This window comes from Adiantum capillus-veneris, chromosome 3 (assembly GCF_014529385.1).
Source record: "Adiantum capillus-veneris isolate H3 chromosome 3, ASM1452938v2, whole genome shotgun sequence".
Lineage (NCBI taxonomy): Eukaryota > Viridiplantae > Streptophyta > Polypodiopsida > Polypodiales > Pteridaceae > Adiantum > Adiantum capillus-veneris.
In genome coordinates, this window is record NC_140933.1 from 64010338 (window position 1) to 64031818 (window position 21481).

At 48.4% G+C, this 21481-nt stretch overlaps 1 protein-coding gene across 2 annotated transcripts in view; it reads left to right on the plus strand.

Moving 5' to 3' along the window:
• The window catches only part of LOC147461023 (uncharacterized), a 35819-nt gene extending 15697 nt beyond the window's left edge, over positions 1-20122 (plus strand). Inside the window, exons 2-3 of one of the 2 annotated variants that reach the window (XM_086499982.1) lie at positions 19267-19463; positions 19844-20122. In XM_086499982.1, the coding sequence (XP_086356108.1) occupies positions 19267-19463; positions 19844-19879 (233 nt within the window). In that variant the 3' untranslated portion in view covers positions 19880-20122. Of the gene's footprint in view, positions 1-19266; positions 19464-19551; positions 19788-19843 lie in introns of those variants that run through there. The other variant, XM_086499979.1, reaches the window with a different exon arrangement.
• Positions 20123-21481: the final 1359 nt, after the last annotated feature.

Sequence of the window (21481 nt, forward strand, 5' to 3'; positions counted from 1 at the left end):
TATGATGCAAAGGCAGTGGTTGATTTTCATGTGATGTCAGCAGGGTTGGGAGCATATCCTATTATACTGGGAAGACCATGGTTACGTGCAGTGGGAGCTGTTCAAGATTGGCGACATGGTACGATTAGCCTCTATGGAAAGACAGGTACCAAGAAGCTTTATAATATGGACACAAGGAAATGATTAGAGGAGCTTTATGAAGATGAGGATGAGTCTAGTGATGAAGACTCATCCACGGTGACAGATGAGGACAGTGATAGCACTACCAGCAATGATGAGGATGCTGATGTTGCATTTCTTTTGATGGACAAAGAAATCCAGGAGATTGGTTTAGTTGCATTTGCGAATGAGGTTGAAGATGAAAGTGAAGGGCCTTATGAAGTGATTGAAGGGCTGATGCAAACCAAGGTTGAGTTGTCAAAGAAGCAGGAATTAATGACGCAAATGATTAGTGGAGACCTCTCAGCTATGGAGAAGGATATATTTTTGCATATGCTGGCTAGTTTTCCTGATTTGTTCATTACTTCATATGAAGAGATCAGAGGGTTCAAGGGTGAAGAGATGCATATAGAGCTGAAAGAAGGTGCTAAGCCAGTGCGGCAAAGGCTAAGAAGGATGGGTCAAGAGCAAATGGAAGCCTTGCGGGTAGAGGTGGACAAGTTATTGAAGGCAGGGTTCATAGTCCCTGTGGAGACCACAGAATGGGTGAGTCCAGTAGTAGTCAGTCTAAAGAAGGATGGGAAGTGGAGGATTTGTGTAGATTTTAAACCCTTAAACGCAGCCACTAAAAAAAACCCATATCCTCTTCCATTCATTGATCAGATCTTGGATTCAGTGGCAGGTTATGAGAGGTACAGTGTGTGTGATGGTTTTTCAGGCTATTTTCAATTGAAGATTGCTCTTAAAGACCGCACAAAGACAACTTTTATTACGCCATGGGGTTGCTATTGCTACACAGTATTGCCATTTGGGTTGTCAAATGGGCCATCTTTCTATCAAGAAAGAGCAAATTGGGTGCTGGAACCATTCATTGGAAGTTGTGTTAAGGCTTTTATGGACGATTTCTGTGTCTACAGCAGTAGGGCTGATCACCATGAGAAGCTGCAGATGGTATTGGCTCGATATGATGAATGTGGAGGACAACTAAATCCAAAGAAATGTCATCTAGCACAGCCAAGGGTGAAGTTATTGGGCCACATGGTGTCAGAAAATGGCATTGAGGCTGATCTAGATAAGGTGAAGTCTATTATTCTTCTTCCATCACCTATGAGTACGAAGCAATTGGCAACCTTTATACACAAAGTGAAGTACATGGCACGGTTTATTCCATTGTCTTCGTAGCTTCTTTATCCATTACAACAAGTGGCAAAGCATGATCCATTGCAATGGGATGACAAGTGTGAAGAAGTGTTTCAAGAGGTGAAAGAGGTGTTAGGGGGGTTGTCAGCCATGCAGGCTCCTGATTGGGAGAAAGTTTTTTATGTAAATCCATCAGTAGGGGATGATGCCATTGGAGCCATGTTATTGCAAAAGGGGAAGGGCAGCCATTATATGAGGCCAGTGTATTGTGCAAGCCGAGTGAAGTTGGTAGCGGAGAGAAAGTTATCGGAAGTAGAGCTAGTGATGGCCAGTGTAATATTTGCTTGTCGACGATTTCGTCATTACTTGCTACCACGGCCTTTTGTTTTCTTGACGAGTTATGCCTTTTTGCCACAGTTAATTAATGGTATTAACATGTCAAATGTGGTGAAGAAATGGGTAATTGAGCTGCAAGAGTTTGAGTTCTCTTTTCTAGTGGAAGATAGTACAAGGGCTACCCTAGCTGATTTGTTGACCTACAAGGAGAATCCCCTTATTGTTAAGGAAGAGGTGGTGAGAAAGGTAGTTGAAGAAGTTCCACAGATCAGCAATGCACATGTGTTGTTCTTTGATGGTTCATACAGAAAGAGCCACGATGCAACTTTAGGGGGTATAGCACTTTATGATCCAGAGGGGAAGCTAGTATGCAAGAGAGGGTTCAAATTGGATGCGCATAGTAACAATGAGGCTGAATATGCTACATTGGAAGCCGGATTACACATTTGTTTGAAGCATGGGGTTCGAAGGTTGAGCATAAAAGGTGATGCCTTGTTAGTGGTGAAGCAAGTGCTGGGTGTGTGGAAGAGCAAGGACACCTCATTGAAGGAAATGTGCTTTAGAATTAAAGGCCTGTTAAAAAAGTTTGAAGCATGGAGCATCAAACACATTGAACGTGCTCTAAATGGAGAGGCACATGAAGCAGCTCAAGGCATGATTGGGGAGCTATTCGTGTTGAGGACCAATTTACCTCTTTATCATGGCCGGGAAAGTTTGGCTCAAGAAGAGGAGTTTTTGCTAACAGGAATCATTTCAAAGGAGATTCAGAAGTCTAAGAAGTATGGCTTTGTGCGTAGAGCATACAGGTACAAATTGATTGGTGATGTCTTATACATGAAAGGGGCTGATCTCGTGTTGAGACGTGTACCTTGGCGGGAGGAGCTTTATAGAGTGTTAGAAGAGAATCATGAAGGCGCATGTGGTGGCCATTTTGCTCTAAAGATCACCTTGCATAAGATTTTGCAAGAGGGATATGTATGGCCTAGTTTGCACAAGGATGTTCACCATTGGTGTAGGTCTTGCAATAGATGTCAAGCATTTGGGAAGAGAGTGTTGGAGCCAGAGCTACGAAAAACCATTATGGCGTTTGATGTGTTTGAAAAGTGGGGGATTGATGCAATAGGCCCGTTACCTATCACAAGCAGGGGCAAAAGCTATATCTTGCCGGCAGTGGACTATCTCTCTAGATGGGCAGAGGCTATAGCAGTAAAACAGATCACTGCAAAGGATGTGGCAAAATTTGTGTATGATGAAATATGTTGCAAGTTTGGGGTGCCATTAGAGCTACTTTCAGATAAGGGGCCAGGATTTAGAGCTAAACTGCTAGACTTCTTATGCACAAAGATGAAGATTAGGCACCAGCATACCACTCCTTACCCGCAGTGTAATGGCTTAAATGAAAGATTCAATGGTGAGTTGGTACAAATTCTTTCTAAAGTGACAGAGCACCAAGGAAAGAATTGGGATTTGGAATTGCCTAGTGCATTATGGGCTTACCGTACTTCGGTGAAGACAGGTACAGGGTTTACTCCATTTCATTTGGTGTATGGAAAGGAAGCACTATTGCCTGTGGAGGTAGAGTTGCCTGCGGTCAAGATGTTAGAGAAGTTGCTTGGGTCGCCTAGTGATGCATTCAAAGAGAGGCTCTTGCAGTTACAAGAGGTCCAGTTGGATAGGATGAGCGCATTGGAGCATTATGGGCAGATGCAGGATAAGGCTTTGGCAAAGATAAATGAAAAGGTTAAAAGTAAGGGTATCAAGAAACATGACTTGGTTTTGCGCTACAATAGTAAGCTGGACAACACCTTCCAAAAGAAGTTTCAAATTAAGTGGGAAGGCCCTTTCAAGGTAGTGGAGTGTTTTCCAAATGGCACATATCAGCTGGCTAACCTGGATGGTGTTCTACATAAGTCAAGGGTAAATGGATTGCGTCTTAAATTGTATCATGCTAGATTGATGATGGTGGAGCAAGATGAGCTGTCTGTGGAGCAAGCAATGTTGGTGAAGGATGAGGAGACCTGTGATGCGGCGAGTCTCATATCTCTCTTTGCTGCTGCTGATCATGAATGATCTAGCAGGCTAGGGGATGGGCAAATTATGTCAGGAGTTTTTTTGAGCAAGGGATTGCGCATATGTACATACACATGCATGGTGCATCGAATAAAGGATTACCCAATTTCCATAGCCAGGTGGTTACGTGGGACCCACATGTGTACAGGTAGGACAACATGTACATAGTGCAGCGATTTTCACTATTATCAGTACTAGTGTGTTTTTTCTACAATAAGGAGGAGTTGGTAGCGCGTAAAACTTCTCGAGGAAGCTATCCGCGGGCCGACGACATGAGGTCAGCAGGTGCGTCAGATGGCATCTAGTGGCGTCAGGAGGGCGAACGAGGTCAATATTTGCACGCGGATGAAGACGGACACAACGTGGGTGTTTTCTTGTGAGAGTTATGCAGAAAGGTCATCATTAGGACCACTTTTTGGGGCCACTTCACGTGGTGGCGAGATGCATTATTGGAAAAAAGCTGAGTGCCAGGTGTGCGAATGATGCAAAAAGGTGACAACTATGCACTGCGAGGTCAGTTTTTGGCCTGTTCGGGGTCCGTTTGAGGTCATCTAAAAGGCCAAGGGTGCCCAAGTAATAAAGCTAAGTGTGGGAACTGAAAAAACAGAGAGAAGACCAGAAAAAACGTGGAGAAGAGAGGAGGAACAGTCGCAGGTGTGTTTTTGCTGATTTTGGAGCCTGTTTTGGCCGTAAACTGCTCATCCGAGGTCGGATTTGAGCACTTTGACATTGTAGACTGGGGTTTTGGGCCGTTCCGGACGCGACGGCGCTGTCCATTTTGCCAAATTCCTCACTCTTTTCCTGCTGTTTTTCTGTGTAAGTTTCTCCTATGAGCGAAGTTTCTGCTCCAGTTTGTGATTGTATGTGGCTTCTTTTACCCATATTGTGTGAGCTATTTGCCCCATTGGTGTTGACCCAAGCTCAATTGTATCTAAACATCAGAAATTCTCCTCTTTTGAGCTGAGTTTTTTGGGTGTGTGTGTGTGTGTGTGGAGTGGGCAAGTGGATAGTCTCTCTCCTCTCACTCCAGAGGTGTGTTCCTTGTCTCGGCCAGGTGTGTTGTGTAAGCCGAGTGGTGCCCCATAGTGTGTGTGTATATCCTTCCAAGAGTGTGTGTCGGGTCGTTATAGAGGCATTGTGTGTGTTTTCATCCCGCTCACAACGTCCCAGTCGAACAGTGTACTGAAAGAAAGGGACTCTTGGGTGGTCTGCAGAAGAGAAGGGTCCCTCCATAGCCACTCACTAGGATCCCACTGTACTCGTGCCAGCGGACAACACTCCCAAGCCCATAGCCTCCAGTGTCCTGGCTCAAGAACTGCTGGGTCAGGGTCAATGACGCAGGTCCTCCCACAGATGCCCACTACTCGGATCCTTTGAAAAAAGCACTTTGCTACCTGCGGGGCCTCTACTGCAACTCGCTGTAGTCGTCCCCCACCCTGAAGCTCGAAGAACAAGGCTGAGACAGACTCTGAGCAGACCCTGATTGAAATGAGAACCTTCAGTCGTGTGAAGGCTCCCATCCACCGGGGTGCTACTAGCTCGAGAGGCGTGAGCCACTCAGCTGGAACTGACTCTAAGATGTCCTGACACATGCTCTGCACCCCTCTCATGCCATGTAGCTGGAAACCCTGAACCTCCTCTGAGAAACCTGTGAACTCTAGCCAGTCACCTAGAGAGTGCGTTGGACTTGCTGCCATGGGACCCCAAGAAACATGAGGCCGACTACCAACCAAGTGGCCTCTCTGAGTGCTAACCATGGGGTTCCAAACGAGGGGCTGTCGTAGGCGCTCCTCCGTGCACGTCGGCTGTCTCTACTCCAGGCCACGCCGTAAGAGCTCCCAAGATCGAAGCAAACTCATAGCGAAGCGGTCCTCCAGTCTCTTGCTCAAACCAACTCGGCGCAACTCTGTAAAGATCCATTTGGTCGAAGGTTGCCAAGGGCCTCCTGACTGAGGCACCCTGGCACGAAGCCTCTGCCGCAAGAACTCCTTCCAGGGCTCCTCTCCTGGCAGAAGTCCTCTGACTACGAACTTCCCAAGAAGGGCTCTGCTCTGTTGTGCTGGATCAATGATCCCAAGCCCTCCCTGAGAACAAGGAAGTGTGATGACCGACCAAGCCACCTTGGCTCGGGGAATCTGAGTGTCACGACCTGACCAAAGGAAGTTCCTGATCAGCCTCTCTACCTGGCTGATACAAGAACTCGAGAAGATCTAGCAAGAAGTGATGTACCACATAGTCGCCAACAACACCTGGTTGGCAACTACTACTCTACGAGCCAGCGAAAGTCGTGATGAGCTCCAATGTAACAGTTTTCTCCTGACAGGAGAAGAGGAGCAATCTGCTGCTTGGGGGACAAGTCTAAACCAACCTGACAACCCAAGTACCGAACTGTAGTCCTCGGGGGAATCCACCTGAAACCCTCTCTTGGCATCCAATCTGGCACAGGAGCACTGCCAACCGAGAAAGCCACTGTCTTTCTCCAGTTGATCAGTGCGCCCGTTGCACAACAGAAGGTCTCCAAAGCCTACTCACATCTGTGCAGATTGGCCTCCTGACCCTCTAAGTACAAGGCTGAGTCATCGGCAAACTCAGCGTCCAATAGCTCATCTCCCCGAATAGGGAGTGCTAAGCCCCTCAGACCAACCTGCTGTGACACCAAAAATATGCTCATCGCCTCCGCACAGAACAGAAAGAGAAAGGGGGCAAGAGGACAACCCTGTTTGACCGAGCGTGTGAGCATGAAGCGCTCACCTCTACCTCCTGCCAAAAACACCTGACTGTGAGCCCGTCTGTACAAAGCTGACACCCCTCTGATCCAAGCATCTGAGAAGCCCATCCTGCGTAGAGTGCCCTCAAGAAAGTCCGAGTCAACTCTGTCGTATGCCTTCTCAAAATCGAGAAGAAGAATCACAAGGTCCTCCCCACGGAGTCGTGCCAGGGCAGAAGCCTCCCAAAAAGTGAAGATGTTGTCAAGGATACTGCGTTCCTTGACAAAACCTGTCTGAGTCCCATGTATAAGGCTCTCCAAAAGTGGCTGAATCCTCAAACTCAGAGCCTTGGCAAGAATTTTGTAGGCTGAGTTGAGGATGGTGATGGGGCGCCACTGTCGAATCTCATCCAAGGAGCCACCCTCCTTTGGAATGAGGTAAATCAGGCCCTCACTCATGCTATCAGGCATCACTCTGTGTGCAAAATGTACTGAAAGGCACTACAAAGAACTGAGCCAAGCAGGTCCCAATACTCCAAGAAAAAGCTGGGAGTCAGCCCATCCTCACCTGGACAGCTACCACGAGGGAGGGCCCTAAGAGCCGTGTGCAGCTCCTCAAGCTGAAGTGGCATCTCTAGCCTCTGGCGCATCTCCTCTGTCACAAGACAAGGCATCTGTGCCCAAACCCGCTCCTTGCATGCATCCTGCCGCTCTGACTGGGGCTCAGCCGCAGTAACTCACGGTAAAAGTCAGTAGCCACTGAACGCATATCCTCGGGCTCACAAGCAACTGACCCATCGGGTCTCCTCAACTGATTGACCTTGGCATGTGAGTGCCAAGGTCCCACTATCTCAAAAAAAGCACCTGTCACTCTGTCACCCACCTGAGTCCACTGAGATGCCTGTCGGTGAAAGGCAAACTCATCACACCTCTCCTCTGTGCTAGCAAGCTCCTGTCGAGCCTGCTGTATAACTGCTCCTCCAACCATGGACTGTCTGGATGCTGCTCCTGCATCCTCTGTAGTGAAGCAATGCCTCGTCTGAGACGTTGCTCCTCCTCTCTCGCTGCAGCCCGGCGAGCCAGAGACTCCTGGAGAAAAAAGTGGCTAAGCTGAGCTAGGCCTAAGGCCACTCTGTCTTCAGGTGGAACCTGGCTGTCCATGCCCTCTGTCCAGAGAGCCTCTATCCTCTCTCTGAGTGCCGAGTCCAACAAGACCCGCTCTGGGATGCGAAGCATCGTGCTCTCCCACTCCTCTGCCTGTCTGCCACTGTGAGGATCACTGGTGCATGGTCCGAGAAGAATGTCCCTGCCAGGATGCCCACTGATCCCCCCAAGTCACTGAAGTGGTCACTAGTGTAGAAGCGATCTATCCGCGATAGATTCACTCCTCCCACTCTGCGGTCCGATCTAGAGAAGGCAAGACTGGCTGGAGGCCTCACAAAGCCAAAGTGCTGCCATGTATCCGAGACTCTCAAAGTCATACACAACCTCTCCCAAGCTGCTAACTCGACTCCATGCACAGTAGCATGGTTGCCTCCAATCCTGCCAGAAGGGTCCTCCAACATGTTGAAGTCCCCTGCTACACACCAATGGTCAGCCTGCGGCAAAGACTCAACAATCCGTGACCAAAACTCTGCACGAGCACTCACCACATTGGGCGCATAGATGTTTAGGAAGCCCACAAGGCCACCCTGAACCTGCATAGTAATCCATTGAGCCCTGCCTGGCACAATAATCCCTCTGTCCACAATGGCCTGTTGCAATGAATCCGCAATAGTCATACATACCCCACCCTGGATGCCTCCAGGTCCAAAAGCAACTGACCAAAAGGTATCATATCGTCCACGCAAAATCTGACCACATTGCCGAATGCGTCTCTCACACAAATGGTGCTCCTGAAGCATAAGGAGATCAATCTCTCCTCCCACAAGGCAACGCTGAAGCTCCTGACGCAATCGGCCCCGCTGTTGTTGAAACTGGGGCCCACCTAGTCCCTGCACGTTCCATGAGACGATCCTGATGGGGAGCGAGAGAGGACAGATGCAGCCGCAACAGCAAGACGGGCTATCTTCGAGGCTGGCTTGGATGGGGAGTAATCCGCATCCGAGCGTCCTTTAGATAGGCGAGACTGCAGTGAGTGCCTAGCCCAAGCCCAAGCAGAGCGAGCCATGCGTAAAGCAACCTCCTCTGTCCAGGAGTCCTCATGAATGTATACATAGCAAGGCAAACACTGCGTATCAGCAAAGAAGTACACCACAATGTGCCTACATCCTGCTGAGTCTGGGGGTGTCACCGCAAACTTGGCCAATGGCCAGAAAGTCTGCAGCAAATCTGTAACTCCAAGTTCTCCCATGTGATGAGAGAACTCGAGAACCTGTGTACGCAACCATCCCAACACTGAGTCGAGGGACCACTCTGTCTCGGCCCTACCACAGAGGGGAAAGGAGAAACCAACTGCTGAGTCCAAGGCCTCTGTCCCCCTAGCGGCGAGGAACAAAGCATGGACCCTGAAGCAGGCTGCCTCGTGGTCTGCTGCGGAATCGCCGAGAAAGCGAGTGAACCCGTAGTCGAAGAAGTCCCAGCGGCGTCGGAGGTCAATGCTCGTCAGACCACGAGGGATAGCTGCAAGGGAAGATGTCTGAATCTGCAGAGGGGGCCGCAAGAAGGGCCGACCCTCTCTCGCTAGGCGACTTGTGGCAAAAGCGTTGCCAAGAGATCTCCTAGCCGCCGGAGAGGGACCAATCTCCTGAGTCGACTGTGGAACTAGAGCAGGAGGGGGGGGAGAAGGAGCTGTGGGGAGCGGAGGAGAAGAGGAGCGGGGTGGGGCGACAGAGGTAGAGGGGCGAGGTGGAGAGGCGACGGGAGCAGAGGGTGGGGGGGAGGATGAGGAGGAGGAGGGGAACTTTGAAGGGGGAGCGGATGTAGAGGGTGAAGCGGAGATGGAGGCTGGCGTAGGGGACTCCTCCTGCTCAAGAGGACCAAAGCGGTTCCTCGTGGGAACCCACTGCTGCTGAGTAGGCACTTGAGGGCCACTCTGAGTGCCAGGCTGTCGCTGTGGCCCTTGGCGTCGACGGCCACGGGCCTGTTGCCACCCTCCTCCGCTGGAGCCCCAGGCTCGGAGGGTGGCTCTGAATCTGTGCGTTGTGCCGCTGACTGTGGCTGCGGCCCAGCCTTGGCAAGCTGGGGTTGAGGCTGAGGTGCAGGTCGTGGCCTCCTCTGTGGACAGGCCTTCGCTAGGTGGCCCATCTGTCGGCAAATGAAGCACTGGTTCGGGAGGCCCGAGTACTCCACACTCTGTCTAAACCAACCCCTACTCACCCGAGGCAGAAGGATGACCTTCGGGAGTGTGTGGGTATCTCTGACTAAAACTCGAACTGAGGGGATGCCAGCCGCCTTGGCATCTACTGATGCTGTCGTACGCGGTGTCTCCAGGACAGTCTCGATGGCGGAGCCAATCCTGGAAAGAAGTGGTAGGTACTCCCTCCGTAAACCCGGAAAGCAGACTGAGATGGGGATGTCTGCCTCCTCTACTAGAACATCCGAAGTCGGGTCAAAACCATGTCGCCACTGTCGAAAGTGGGCGCGTGATGCTCGGATGGCCAGTGGACTCATAGCTATGACCTTGGACGCCATCTCTGAGGTCTCGAACTCGATCTGATAGTACCCCCGTCCGAGAATCTGGACATCCAAGATCTTGCCCACCTCTGCGAGAAGGCGGGCCTGGAGAAGGTCTCGCAGCTCTCCTCTGCTAGGTCGGGTGCCGAGAATCTTGCAGATGACCGAAGTCGCCTGCCATCGCTCTACCTCTGCGGCAAGGCTCGCTTGCTCTCGGCGAGAGAGCAAGTCGAATGGTGGGCTCAGTGGGGTCGGGCGAAGGGGCTTTTGGCGAGTCCCTCTGTGGCGAAGCTGGAGCCTCCATCTGTGTCTATTGCTGTGTCGTAAGAAGAGGGCGACGGGTGGACGCTGCAATCAGGTGCAGGAGACACTGCCCCAAAAAATGAAGCAATGCCGAGGAGGCGGAATTGCAGGGGATGACGGGGAGAAACCGAGGTGGCGGGCGGGAGGACAGGTCGGGGGGGCGGGGGCAGCGGGTTGGGGAGGGTGGAGGGCTGGCGGCAGGAGGAGGAGGGGGTGACGGGGGCGGCAGCGCGGGGCAGGCAGCGGGCGGGGGCGGCGGCGCGGGGGTGGGCAGCGGGGAAGAAGGGCAGGGGGGGGAGGCAGCGGGCTGAGGTGAGGGGGGGGAGCGATGGCATGCGCAGGTGAAGCAGCAACAGCGAGCGGCCTGGAGCATGATTTTGACAGTTGGTGTACCTCTCGGGTTCAGATGAAATTTCTCATTGGTCGCTGTCGGATCTCATCGACCTCCTCCATGGTCAGTACTCTGGTAGGGCGTCTTGCATGTCGAGCTAGAGTGATCTGTATCTTTTGTTGCAGCCTTCGTCTGTAGTGGGAGACCCCCCGAGGTCGTGGATGTCTGGATCTGCCAAGTTCCGTGGCTCGATCAAGTAGTGTACCTCTAGTATGAGTAGGCTCTGAGATTTGTTGTAATGACTGCTCCGTTGGCTCTCCTGTGGTTGGTGTAAAGAAATCTGTGATTCGTCTCTGAGACTGTCTTTCCTCTGATGTTCTCAGCAAGCTCTCCCTAAGTTTGCGCAGCTCTAGCAAGAACAATTCGAGACACCTCTGATCCTTGTATCTCATGACTCTAGAAAAAGGTCCAAATCCTTCTCTGAACAGGCAGTGGAAGCGGCCGCGTATCTCATAGTATGCTGGGCAGTGACATGTGTAGTGCAGCTCTGTCTCTGGCTCTAAGTTGCATAGGTGACATATCCTAGCTCTTGCCGGCAACCCTCGAAATCGGCCAGTCTCGATTTGGAGCTGATGTCAGGATGTGCGTATCTGTCCAATAGGGCATCTTATCCCATGAGATAAGTGTGTGTCCATGTATGCAGGCCTAGTCACAAAGCCGTCCTCCGTGAGTTGGAGAAGATGCTCTCTGTAGAAGGCCATCTTCGTGCCCAACTCCTGTGTCGGCTGTATCCATGTGCTCCTGGTATTTAGCTGAATCAGATCCTGACGTATGAGTCTGGTGATCTCTGTCCGTGTGAGAGACAGGGAGGGTGCATCCAGAGAGTATTGAAGCGGAGGTAATGTATCCATCTTGAGACCATGCGACTGAAACCATGCCGTCATCTGTCCATACCAACATGTTGTATCACCTTGTAGAGCTAGTTGTCGAGGTGACTCCAAGGCAGCCGAGCGTATCTTTCCCTGGGGAGATCCCATAGACCGTGCATAAAAGAAACTGATCTCGTCAACGCCTCCACCACGAGGGGGGGGGGGGGGGGGGGGGGGGGGGGGGCCGCTAGCTCGGCTCGGATAATCTCATGTGGTATTGAGGCCTTAGCCCGAATCATCCGAGCGATTATAGAGACCAGAGGCCTCTCCATACATCTCCATCCATCTGTGTTGCCAGATCTCCCCCGGCGGTCTACTGAGGGTCCCCATACCTGAACTCCATAGAGCATAGCTGGAGTCACTAGAGTGTCAAAAAGCCAAAGCTTTGTTCGCGGTTCCTAAAACTGAACCTGCGAACACATCCTCTCTAGTCCTCCCAAAGCTGCATATGCTCTCGTCAGTCTAGTCTCTGATGCTCTCCTTAGTGAAAACACCGGTCCACCGAAGACTACCCCAAGATAAGTATATGCATCTGTGTACTCCACAGTCTCCTAGCCATGCATAAATGTGGGTGCCGACCTCCTGACCCACTATGGTGTGGTGTTGAACACCATAACCTTGGTTTTTCCCAGATTGACAGACAATCCATTGTCACGAGCAAATGTATGCAGAGCATCCAAGTGACGCTGCATCCCCTCTGGTGAGTCAGAGATCAGCACGATATCATCAGCATATAGTAACAGCGGAATCCATGTCCCTTCTAGTTGGGCCCCCCTGTCCCCCTGACGCTCTACATAGTCCGAAAACTCATCCACATACATCCCAAAAAGAGTCGGGGATAGGGGGCATCCCTGCTTTACTCCAATATTGGAGAGGACCATGTCCGACATTCCCTCAGTGGTGCGTACCAGCCCCATCACTGTCCGTATAGAGCCAGAATCCCCCAAATCAGCTCTGTAGGCACACCCATGCCCTGTAATGTGCGTATGAGTCTAGCTCTCGGCACTGTGTCGAAAGCTTTGCGGAAATCCAGAAAGCAACAATAGATCTTCTTGCCATGGTGTCTACCCTCCTCAATAATAGCTCTGAGTGTCAGAATCTGGTCAAGAGTGGAGAAACCTCTCCTGAAACCTGCTTGCCCTCGTGCTCTTATGCCCTCTCGCTCTGCCCATCTACTCAGCTCTTGTTCAAGAATGGATGCATACAGCCTAGCTAATGTGTGCCCAACCATGATGGTGCGATAATTCCCAGGAATCATGGGATCTCCTGACTTAAAAATAGGCACAATCGTGGACATACTCCAAGTCTCAGGGAAGCCTTCATACATGGCTCGATTAAACATCATAGCCAGGAGCTTTGCGAGCACATCCCTGGCATGGATGAAGTGCTCTGCTACCAGACCATCATGATCATGTGTTCTCCTTGTCTTCATCTTGTCAATAGCTTTCCTTACCCTCTCGGCAGTAAAGAAAGAACATGTCTCCGGGCATGTCTCTAGTGAGTCCGGTAGAGGTGGTTGTCCTGGTGTTGTGTAGAGAGATGTGGCATATTCCCCCCATGTCTCGGTGGAGGTGACCGCTGGTGGTGGTGAATGTTCGTGGAATAGCCTCCATGCTTCGCCCGAGTCCTGACTTATAAATAACTGATACAGATCTTGCTCTAGCTGGGATATATAAGCCCTTTTCTTTCGTCGCACTAGGCGGCGAAAGATAACCCGTGATTGTCTATGTGTGGTAATACCCATGATCACTTCCCTCTGTAACTTGATCCTCATCTCTCTACACTCCTCATCATACCATCATCATACCAACTGTTCTGGAGCATTTTTCCAGATCGTCTCCGTGTAGGCTGGTTGTGGGGGTATGCTTCGGATGTTGCATCATGGAGCTCTCTATCAGTATCTGACTGAGCTCATCTAGTGGCCGTCCTGGCTCCTGGGTGCATAGCTTCCTGTATATCTCATCCATATACATAGAGTCCGTCTCCCTCATGAAGGTATACCGGATGTGTGTAGGGACCTCTCCTAATGGAGCTGTGCTGAACTGAAACGTCAGGGTGAAGGACAAGATAGCATGATCAACTGCTACTCCAACTGGCCTAGTGCCCACCATGAAATCTTGAAAGAATGGAATGAAACCTGGCTGGGCCATAACATAATCCACTGTGCTGGCACCATGTCGGTGTGGAAAGCAAGTAAAACCTCCAGCTGTCGAAAATCTTTGTAGGCCATTCAAAATGGCCAATCTATGTGCGGTTCCCATATCTATCAAGTATCTGCCATATTCCGTGTATTCCTCATCTTGTGATAATCTGGATAGACCCATCTCTGTATCGTCCAGCTCCCTAAGCATTTCCTCAGAAGTATCATAAAATATTGTCTGGTGGTGGGCAGTCCTAGCATTGAAATCCCCTAGTATGATAATGTCACCATCCTTAGAAAACTCCCATATGTCATTATCCAAAATAGCAAAGGGAGATTGCCCCCTAGGTGATGCATATACTGACGTACTAGGAGGAAAGTAACAAATAGCAATGTAGAGGTATCTGCCCGTCTTTGCCCTGAGCCCCACCCACATGTACCTAGCATGCTCATCCCTGCGCGCTATATATATCAATGGCTGCAACTCCTCCCTAAATAAAACTGCCACTCCCCTTGAGCCTCGTCCTCTATGCTCTGATCTGGTCTCTTGTCTGCAGGCTGTCTCCCATATATATCTGCTCACCTGTGGCATGGATTGCCCAGGGGCTTGATGCGTCTCCGAGTAGAAGATGATGTCTCTCCCTGTGAAGCTATCCTCAAAGGCCCCTACATCAAGACGAAGTGAACCGTTACAATTCCAGGTTGCCATCTTTAGTGTGGTCCCATGGGTCTCGCACCGTCATGCGGGACGTCGCTCCAATATCACCACCTTTCCATCTCTGTAAAAAGCAATCTTCCCCTTTTTCCTTGCTGCTCTAATTTCCGCATTACTTCTTGCATATGAGCAATCTGCGAGAGGGTGAGGTCATCTCCAAGAGAGATGCCAGTCTTCTTTAGAGTCGGTCTCTTCTTCAGGAAATCCTTCTTCGCTTCCATGGATGGGAAGCAGAGAATGAGTGCCCTTTCCTTCGAGGTTTCTCCGTTGCTTTCGCTTTTCTTTGTGCCCACTCTCCAAGCCCTCGTATGTGTCTGTTCGTTGACCCCCATCAGAGTGATGAGTTCTTTCACCTCTTCCTCCACATTATCTTGGTCTCTGAGGCCACATATCCTTACGTGTAAGGCCCGCACCTGTCTCCTTTGCTCCTCTTCTAGTGTCAAGTTGATGATGGTTGGTGTGGGGGTTGGGGTTATTTCCTTGCCTTTCCCTTTCTTGACGATCTCGATCCATTTTTCGGCCTTTTCTGCTTTTTGTTGGGTCTTTGTGATGACATCTACCCACGAGGTCGTCATTTCTTTTTGTTGCTCCCCACCTTCTTTGATGGCCCGCACTTGTTCTTTAATCGTGTTAAGCTCTTCAATTTACTGAGGGTTGAAGCTCTCCCTCTTCGAGGACATTCTGCGATCGCACCTCTGCAAGCTCTTTCTTGAGTAGTGCGATTTCCTCATCTTGAGCCTTCACGCGATCCTCGAGTGTATTTATTGTGTTTTCCTGTGCTGCCACGCGCGCGTCGAGTATGTTGATAGTACCTAGGAGGTGGCGGTTGATCATGCTAATGGACTCGCTCAGTTCTTCTTTGCATTTTTGGATGGCATCCTCCACCGGGTCATCCTTGCCACTCTGCTTCCTCATGGTCGGAAGGCCGCCCCGAGAGATGTAGAAAGTCTCCCCGCGGCTAAGGGTTTTTTCTTTCTTTCTTTCTTCTCTCTCTGTGTGTGTGTGTGTGTGTGTGTGTGTGTGTGTGTGTTGTACGCGGCTAAGTCTCTCTTTCTCTCTCTACGTGGCTAATTTTTTTTTCTCTCTCTACGCGGCTCACCTCCCTCTCTCTCTACGCTTGAAAAATCCTCTCTTTCACTCTCTACGCTTGAAAAAGTCCTCTCTTTCTCTCTCTCTCTATGCTTTTCTGTTTCTCTCTCTCTACGGAGGTTTCCCCCCTTCCTTCTCTCTCTACGCTAGGTTGGGGAGTTGCGGGGAGAGCACGAGGGAGCGGGGGCAGGGGCAGCGGCAGTGGCAGCACAGCACAAGCGGGGGGCAGGGGCGAACGAGAGAGAGAGGGTGCGGGAGCAGCAGGGGAGCGCGAGGGGCAGGGGCGGGTAGGGAGCGCGAGGGTGCGGGAGCAGCAGGGGGGGAGCGCGAGGGGCAGGGGCAGCACACACACACAGAGAGAGAGAGAGAGAGAGAGAGAGAGAGAGAGAGAGAGAGAGAGAGAGAGAGAGAGAGAGAGAGAGAGATCTTGGAAAGGCTTTCCATGCTGATAACAAGCTGCTCATACAAGTGACCAAGCGTGGTCCGGCATAGATTTGACATGCCCAATGGATAGACCCGAGATACACACAACTGCGACTGCTATTGACAGTGCCAACTGCTCTTGCACACGAGACCATTGACATGGTCTCCACATGGGCTGCTCTAGCCTCCTAAGAAACTGAGGCTGTGCTGGGATTTCCTAACAAGAAGATCGATCTGGAGGGAGAGAGATAAGCCTCATGGCATGGATGCCGTCTAGAGGTTGTGGAACACCTCTACTCCGTGCGTGCACCTGATGTGGTGCTTTGCATCTGAATGATCACCTTGTCTCCTCGAGTATGTCAAACATTTATGATTTTTAAACACTAAAATTTGCTCCAAGCAAGTTATGTCGTCATTGAGTTAAAGCGTGTATCATTGCTAAAAGCTCCTCCTTGTAAATCTGTGGAAACCTCTCAGGTTAGTATGTCAAACTTTTATGATTTTTAAACACTGAAATTTGCTCCAAGCAAGTTATGTCGTCATTGAGTCAAAGCATGTATCATTGCTAAAAGCTCCTTCTTGTAAATCTGTGGAAACCTCTCAGGTTTAGAGAACATTCTACTCTTGTAAGCTATGACATGGTCCTTCTGCAATAAGACCGCTCCCAGACTGTTACCACAAGCATAACAATAAACCTCAAAATGCTTATGCAAATTTGGTAATATCAAAACAAGACCAGCCGTCAACTTCTCTTTGAGTGTATTGAATGTTGCAATTTCTGAGGGTCCCCAAGTAAACGGAACACCTTTTTGCGTTAGGGTGTGCAAAAGCGAAGCAATCATCACAAACTTTCTAATGAACCGCTTGTAATACGAGCATAAATCCAAAAAGCTTCGAACTTCATGTAGAGTCTTTAGTTTTGGCCAAATTTCAAATGGTCTCTATCTTGGTTGGGTCCATTTGAACACCTTTTGTTGAGATGACGTGTCCCAAAATTTTTTTATCTTTGGCATGAAAACCTCTCTCTTTTTCCCGTTGGTCTCCAATTTGTGTTTCTACAGTGCCTCAAAACCTTGTAAGAGATGTTTCAAAACCTTGTAAGAGATGTTTCTGGTGATCTTCATAATTCTTGGAGAATACGATGATATTGTCAAAGAAGGTGCCCACAAATAGTCGATACTCTCAAAAATCCGGTCCATCATCTTGTTGAACGTTGGAGAAGCATTTGTGAAACTGAAAAGCATCCCCACATAATCAACAAATACTCCTACAATTTGAAGGATGTCTTGAAGGTTGTCTTGTGCACATCTTCAGGAGCGATCTGGATCTGATAGTAGCCACTTTTCAGATCGATTTTGTTGAAACACGAAGAATTTTGTAGTCTGTCAAGTATATCATTGATCTTGGGTATTGGAAACATGTTCTTGAAGGTGACTTTGTTGAGAGCTCTGTAGTCAATGTACATTCTCCAAGATCCATCTTTATTCAAAACTAGAAGCATTGATGAACAAAAAGGCAATGCATTAGGTTGAATTAGACCCTTTTCAAGAACTTCTTACTTGGCTCGTTATTTTCTCATTACTCACTCTGTAAGGTGGCCGGTTTGATGGTGTATTGCCAAGTATTAAATCAATCGTATGATCTTCAGGTCTCTCAGGAGGTAGCTCTCCAGGCTAACCCTCAGAGAAATAATCGGCATGAGCCTGCAAAAATTCTTCTCATTCTTGTTCTAAGTGTCACAAATTTGTCTTGTTATGTTCTTCCAAATCTCTCAAAAAGATCGAGTAAACAAAAAGATTGGATTTCATGAATTAAGAAGCCGATAGAAGTGGTATTGATTTGCCATTTAGTTTTACATCTAGGAGGATTTCTCTGTCCTTCTCATTTTTCAATGTTGCCTTCCTAGCCCAATAATCAACCACAACTGTCGACATGGTTCGTGTGAAACAGACGTTATGAAGGGCCTTCATCTCGGAGAGAGGTCACTCTTGATAAGTGTAGTAGCGCTCAACTGGGCAGGACAAACCCACACAAGAGGAGACCAAGACACCTGTAGACAATGAAGAATCATTGAGCACCATAGGAGGAAGATGCCCAGGCATGCTAGCTATGCCTAGATACATCTTCCCATGGGAATGATACTCCATTGAGTGGTATCTTGTTTTTTTAGACGATGGATGACATCTAGATAGGCAAGTTTATTAGCCTTTAGATTTAGGGAATTTTCCCTAGATGAGAGAAACATTTCATTGTGTGTCCTGTATTGTTGTCATTAGTCACATTGGTTTCTCAAAGGTTATTATTTCCATATGAATAATGGAATGCATTTTCTTTTTTTTTTCCATATTACATTTTTGGAGAAGCTGGTTATTTAAATTTTGTATACACCACAAGTCTCCATTACAGTCATCTCATTTTTGAAGAGGGCTTGCAATTGCCCTTTTAGAATCTAAACCTGGAAGTTAATCAGCATTCCTCATAGGCCTCGTGAGTAGTTTGCTTCAATGCAACACTTGCAGAGGAGATGACGAAATGGTGAGGGGACTAGCACCCTAGGACTCTTATCATCTAGAAGAATGTCATACATGCAGGTCACCCGCTAACATAAGCCGTATAATCTTTCTGCTTTATGCCTCCATTGATGACAAAGCCTTCGAGGATTGTGATTTACGAGAGCATAACCGCCCAACAGAAGCCTTGTAATCTTGCTGCTTTCTGCCTCCATTGATGACAAAGCTTTCGAGGATTGTAATTACGAGAGCATAACCTAAAGGAAGTTCAATTCTGGTAGGAGAATGCCAGGTAGCCCAACTACCAGTCTTGCAGAATCAATTTGCTAGAAAGTGCAGTTCTGGTAGGAAGGTAGCCCGACTATCAGTCTTGTAGAATGAATCTGCCCACTAAGTGACATCCTTTGCTATGAAAGGTGTGATAATCTGATAGTGGCAAAGAGTATGGATGAGTAACATGTTTTAACAAGGCTTGGTGCAAAAGAAAAGGAAATGGGGCGTGCTTGACTTGTCAAAGCTGTATTGAAGATTGCGTGCAGCAATGTTGGCTAAAGACAGAGGAAATATAGTATGAAAAGGGCACATAACGAAGGGTTGAGTTAAGTGCCTTTGCTGCTATTCAACGAAGGTTAAGTGCCTTTCCTTGATTGAATTAGAGGTTAAGTGCCTTTGCTGTTGGCTAAAGAAAGAGGAAATATAGTATGAAAAGGGCCCATAACGAAGGGGTGAAACGTAGGGTAGGACTGTTGCGGTCTCAAGTTTTACATAATGACAAGGTAGGTGGTTTTTTGTTTTGCAGATTCAGAACTTCTACATCCTACCAAGGATGGTGATGATCCATCCATTGCTCAAGCTAAAACGTTGAAGGCGCAGATAGTGACTTTGACAGATGGCATTCCGGCGCTTGTTCAAAGAATGAAAAATTGCTTGGATGCTTGTGAAAAGAAGCAAAGGCTTGCAGAAGAAAGCAAACAACCTCTACCTTGCTTTTTCCAGGTATTTTAAGTTTGCTTGTTGGAGTATCCATGGGATTGTCAGTGCTAGAGGCACATGTGTTTAACAGAAGCTTTTGCTTCGGACTTAGGATGTGCATAAGGTTTGGGAGAGTCTATCGCCTTGTCGAGGCTAACGGATGACATCTCAGACAGTGGTTGAGAAGAAAAAGGATTGATCCATGTGCTGTATGCCACATTTGATCTGTAAAAGCTTGTTTGTTAAGTACTCAAAAAGCTGTCACTAGGTTTTTTGTGTGAAGTTTTATTTTTGAGGAATGATAAGAGGACTGGTGAAACAAGCAGATGTGCTTAAATTTGGAGGGAATTATGATGTAATGTGCCCGTGTCAACCTTTCAAGCATGTCATGTCAAATTTCACAGGGATTTCTCAAACTAATCTTCGAACTGTTAAGATGAACCGTTGCAAGAGGTTTGGTGCTATTGAAGTTGAACACTGCAGGACCTTTGCTTATTCCACAATGTCAACCATGGTCGCTACAATGTGACCCCCATGAACATAATTGTATAGTGTAGAGGATATGTGGGTCCTCATGGAGTACTTTGCTTCATTTGAGCTTGGCTTGTTTTATATATGTCAACCATGGTCGCTACAATGTGGGGGCATATATCCCCCATGAACATGGTTTTATTTGATATGCTATTTGTCATCTTCCACGAGTGAAGGGTGAGATTGCAATGTTGTCAATATGTTGCGACTAATGTTATGTTGCAAGTGGAATGATGCATCTTTGTCAACGTTGTACGCGCATTCTAGTGAGGATTTCCAAACGTCGAGCAAGTTTTCCCGAGCGATCCCAAAAAGTGAGTAAAACAAGGGAAAATAATACATAAGAAATCACAAAGCATTGAGTATTTTCACTACCTGTGAGCACTATAACAAGAGGGTGAAAATAAATATTTCTATATAGTTCACACATTCCATCGTAGAAATCTTACTCAGTTCTATAGACATGGTCCACACTGTGTTGTATTTTGTTGATCAAATATCCATATTCTATGATCATAGAATATGGCTCTCAAAAGAAGATATTTTTCTCTTGTCACCTTGAACTGGGAAAATGAAAGACAAGGAAAATGAAAGAGAGCATCCACGATCACACTTTTTGAAATACCCCATTAGGTTCGTCTCACTCTGAGCTAGTATTTCTTCGTTTGGGGCGAGAAAGTATCAAGCTTGCAAATACAAGTTGCTCGTTTTAGCAACCAAGTGTGGTTGCACAAGTGGTAGATACTTCTATTTTTTATGATGATTATCAGATACCAATCTCCATCATGTCATCCTATGATGCCTTTTGTGGATGGCCACTAGACTTGAGATTTGAGTTGGTTGAGAGGCAGTGTTCGGGAAAGGTTTGCCTCAGCTTAGCCTAGAAAATCTAGATTAGTCGAGAGGGGGGGGGGGGGGGGGGGGGGGGGGGGGAACCGATAAAAATACAAGGAAATATTTTCAAAATCGTACAAATTTGAAAGAAATTATTAGGACTTCCGGTTTGGATCTCGAGGAGGAAACATGGTCGTTCGGGGAAAAAGACTTTCTAGAACACTGTTGAGAGGTTGAGGTTGCCCCTCTAATAGGTGTTTTGCCAAGGAGTTTAAGCTACCTTTATAACGTGTGTTGGGATTTTCTTAGTGGGGGTAGTGTACAAACCCCCAGTGGAGAAGCCACCTTTGTACAAACCTGGCCTCCTTTATACAATCCTACAAGCTCGGTCCCTACTACAAGCACCCCTCCAACTTGCCTAAGCTCAAGCTGCCCAACTTCATGTTTCCCTTCGACAAGACCCGGGGCTTCTCCATCGGCGCCTTCTTCACCATCGGTGGCTCTCTGTTGGTCGAGCCCACGTAGACAGCTCTTTGTGTGTGCAGACTGAACTTGGTGCGATGGTGTTACCTGCTATCGGTGAGGCATGGTAGGGTGGATGAAAGTCAGAGGGTTGCGAAGAGGAAGAGACAGATGTAGGTGAAGAAAGAAAGAGCAAGATCTCAGGCATCGGGTGG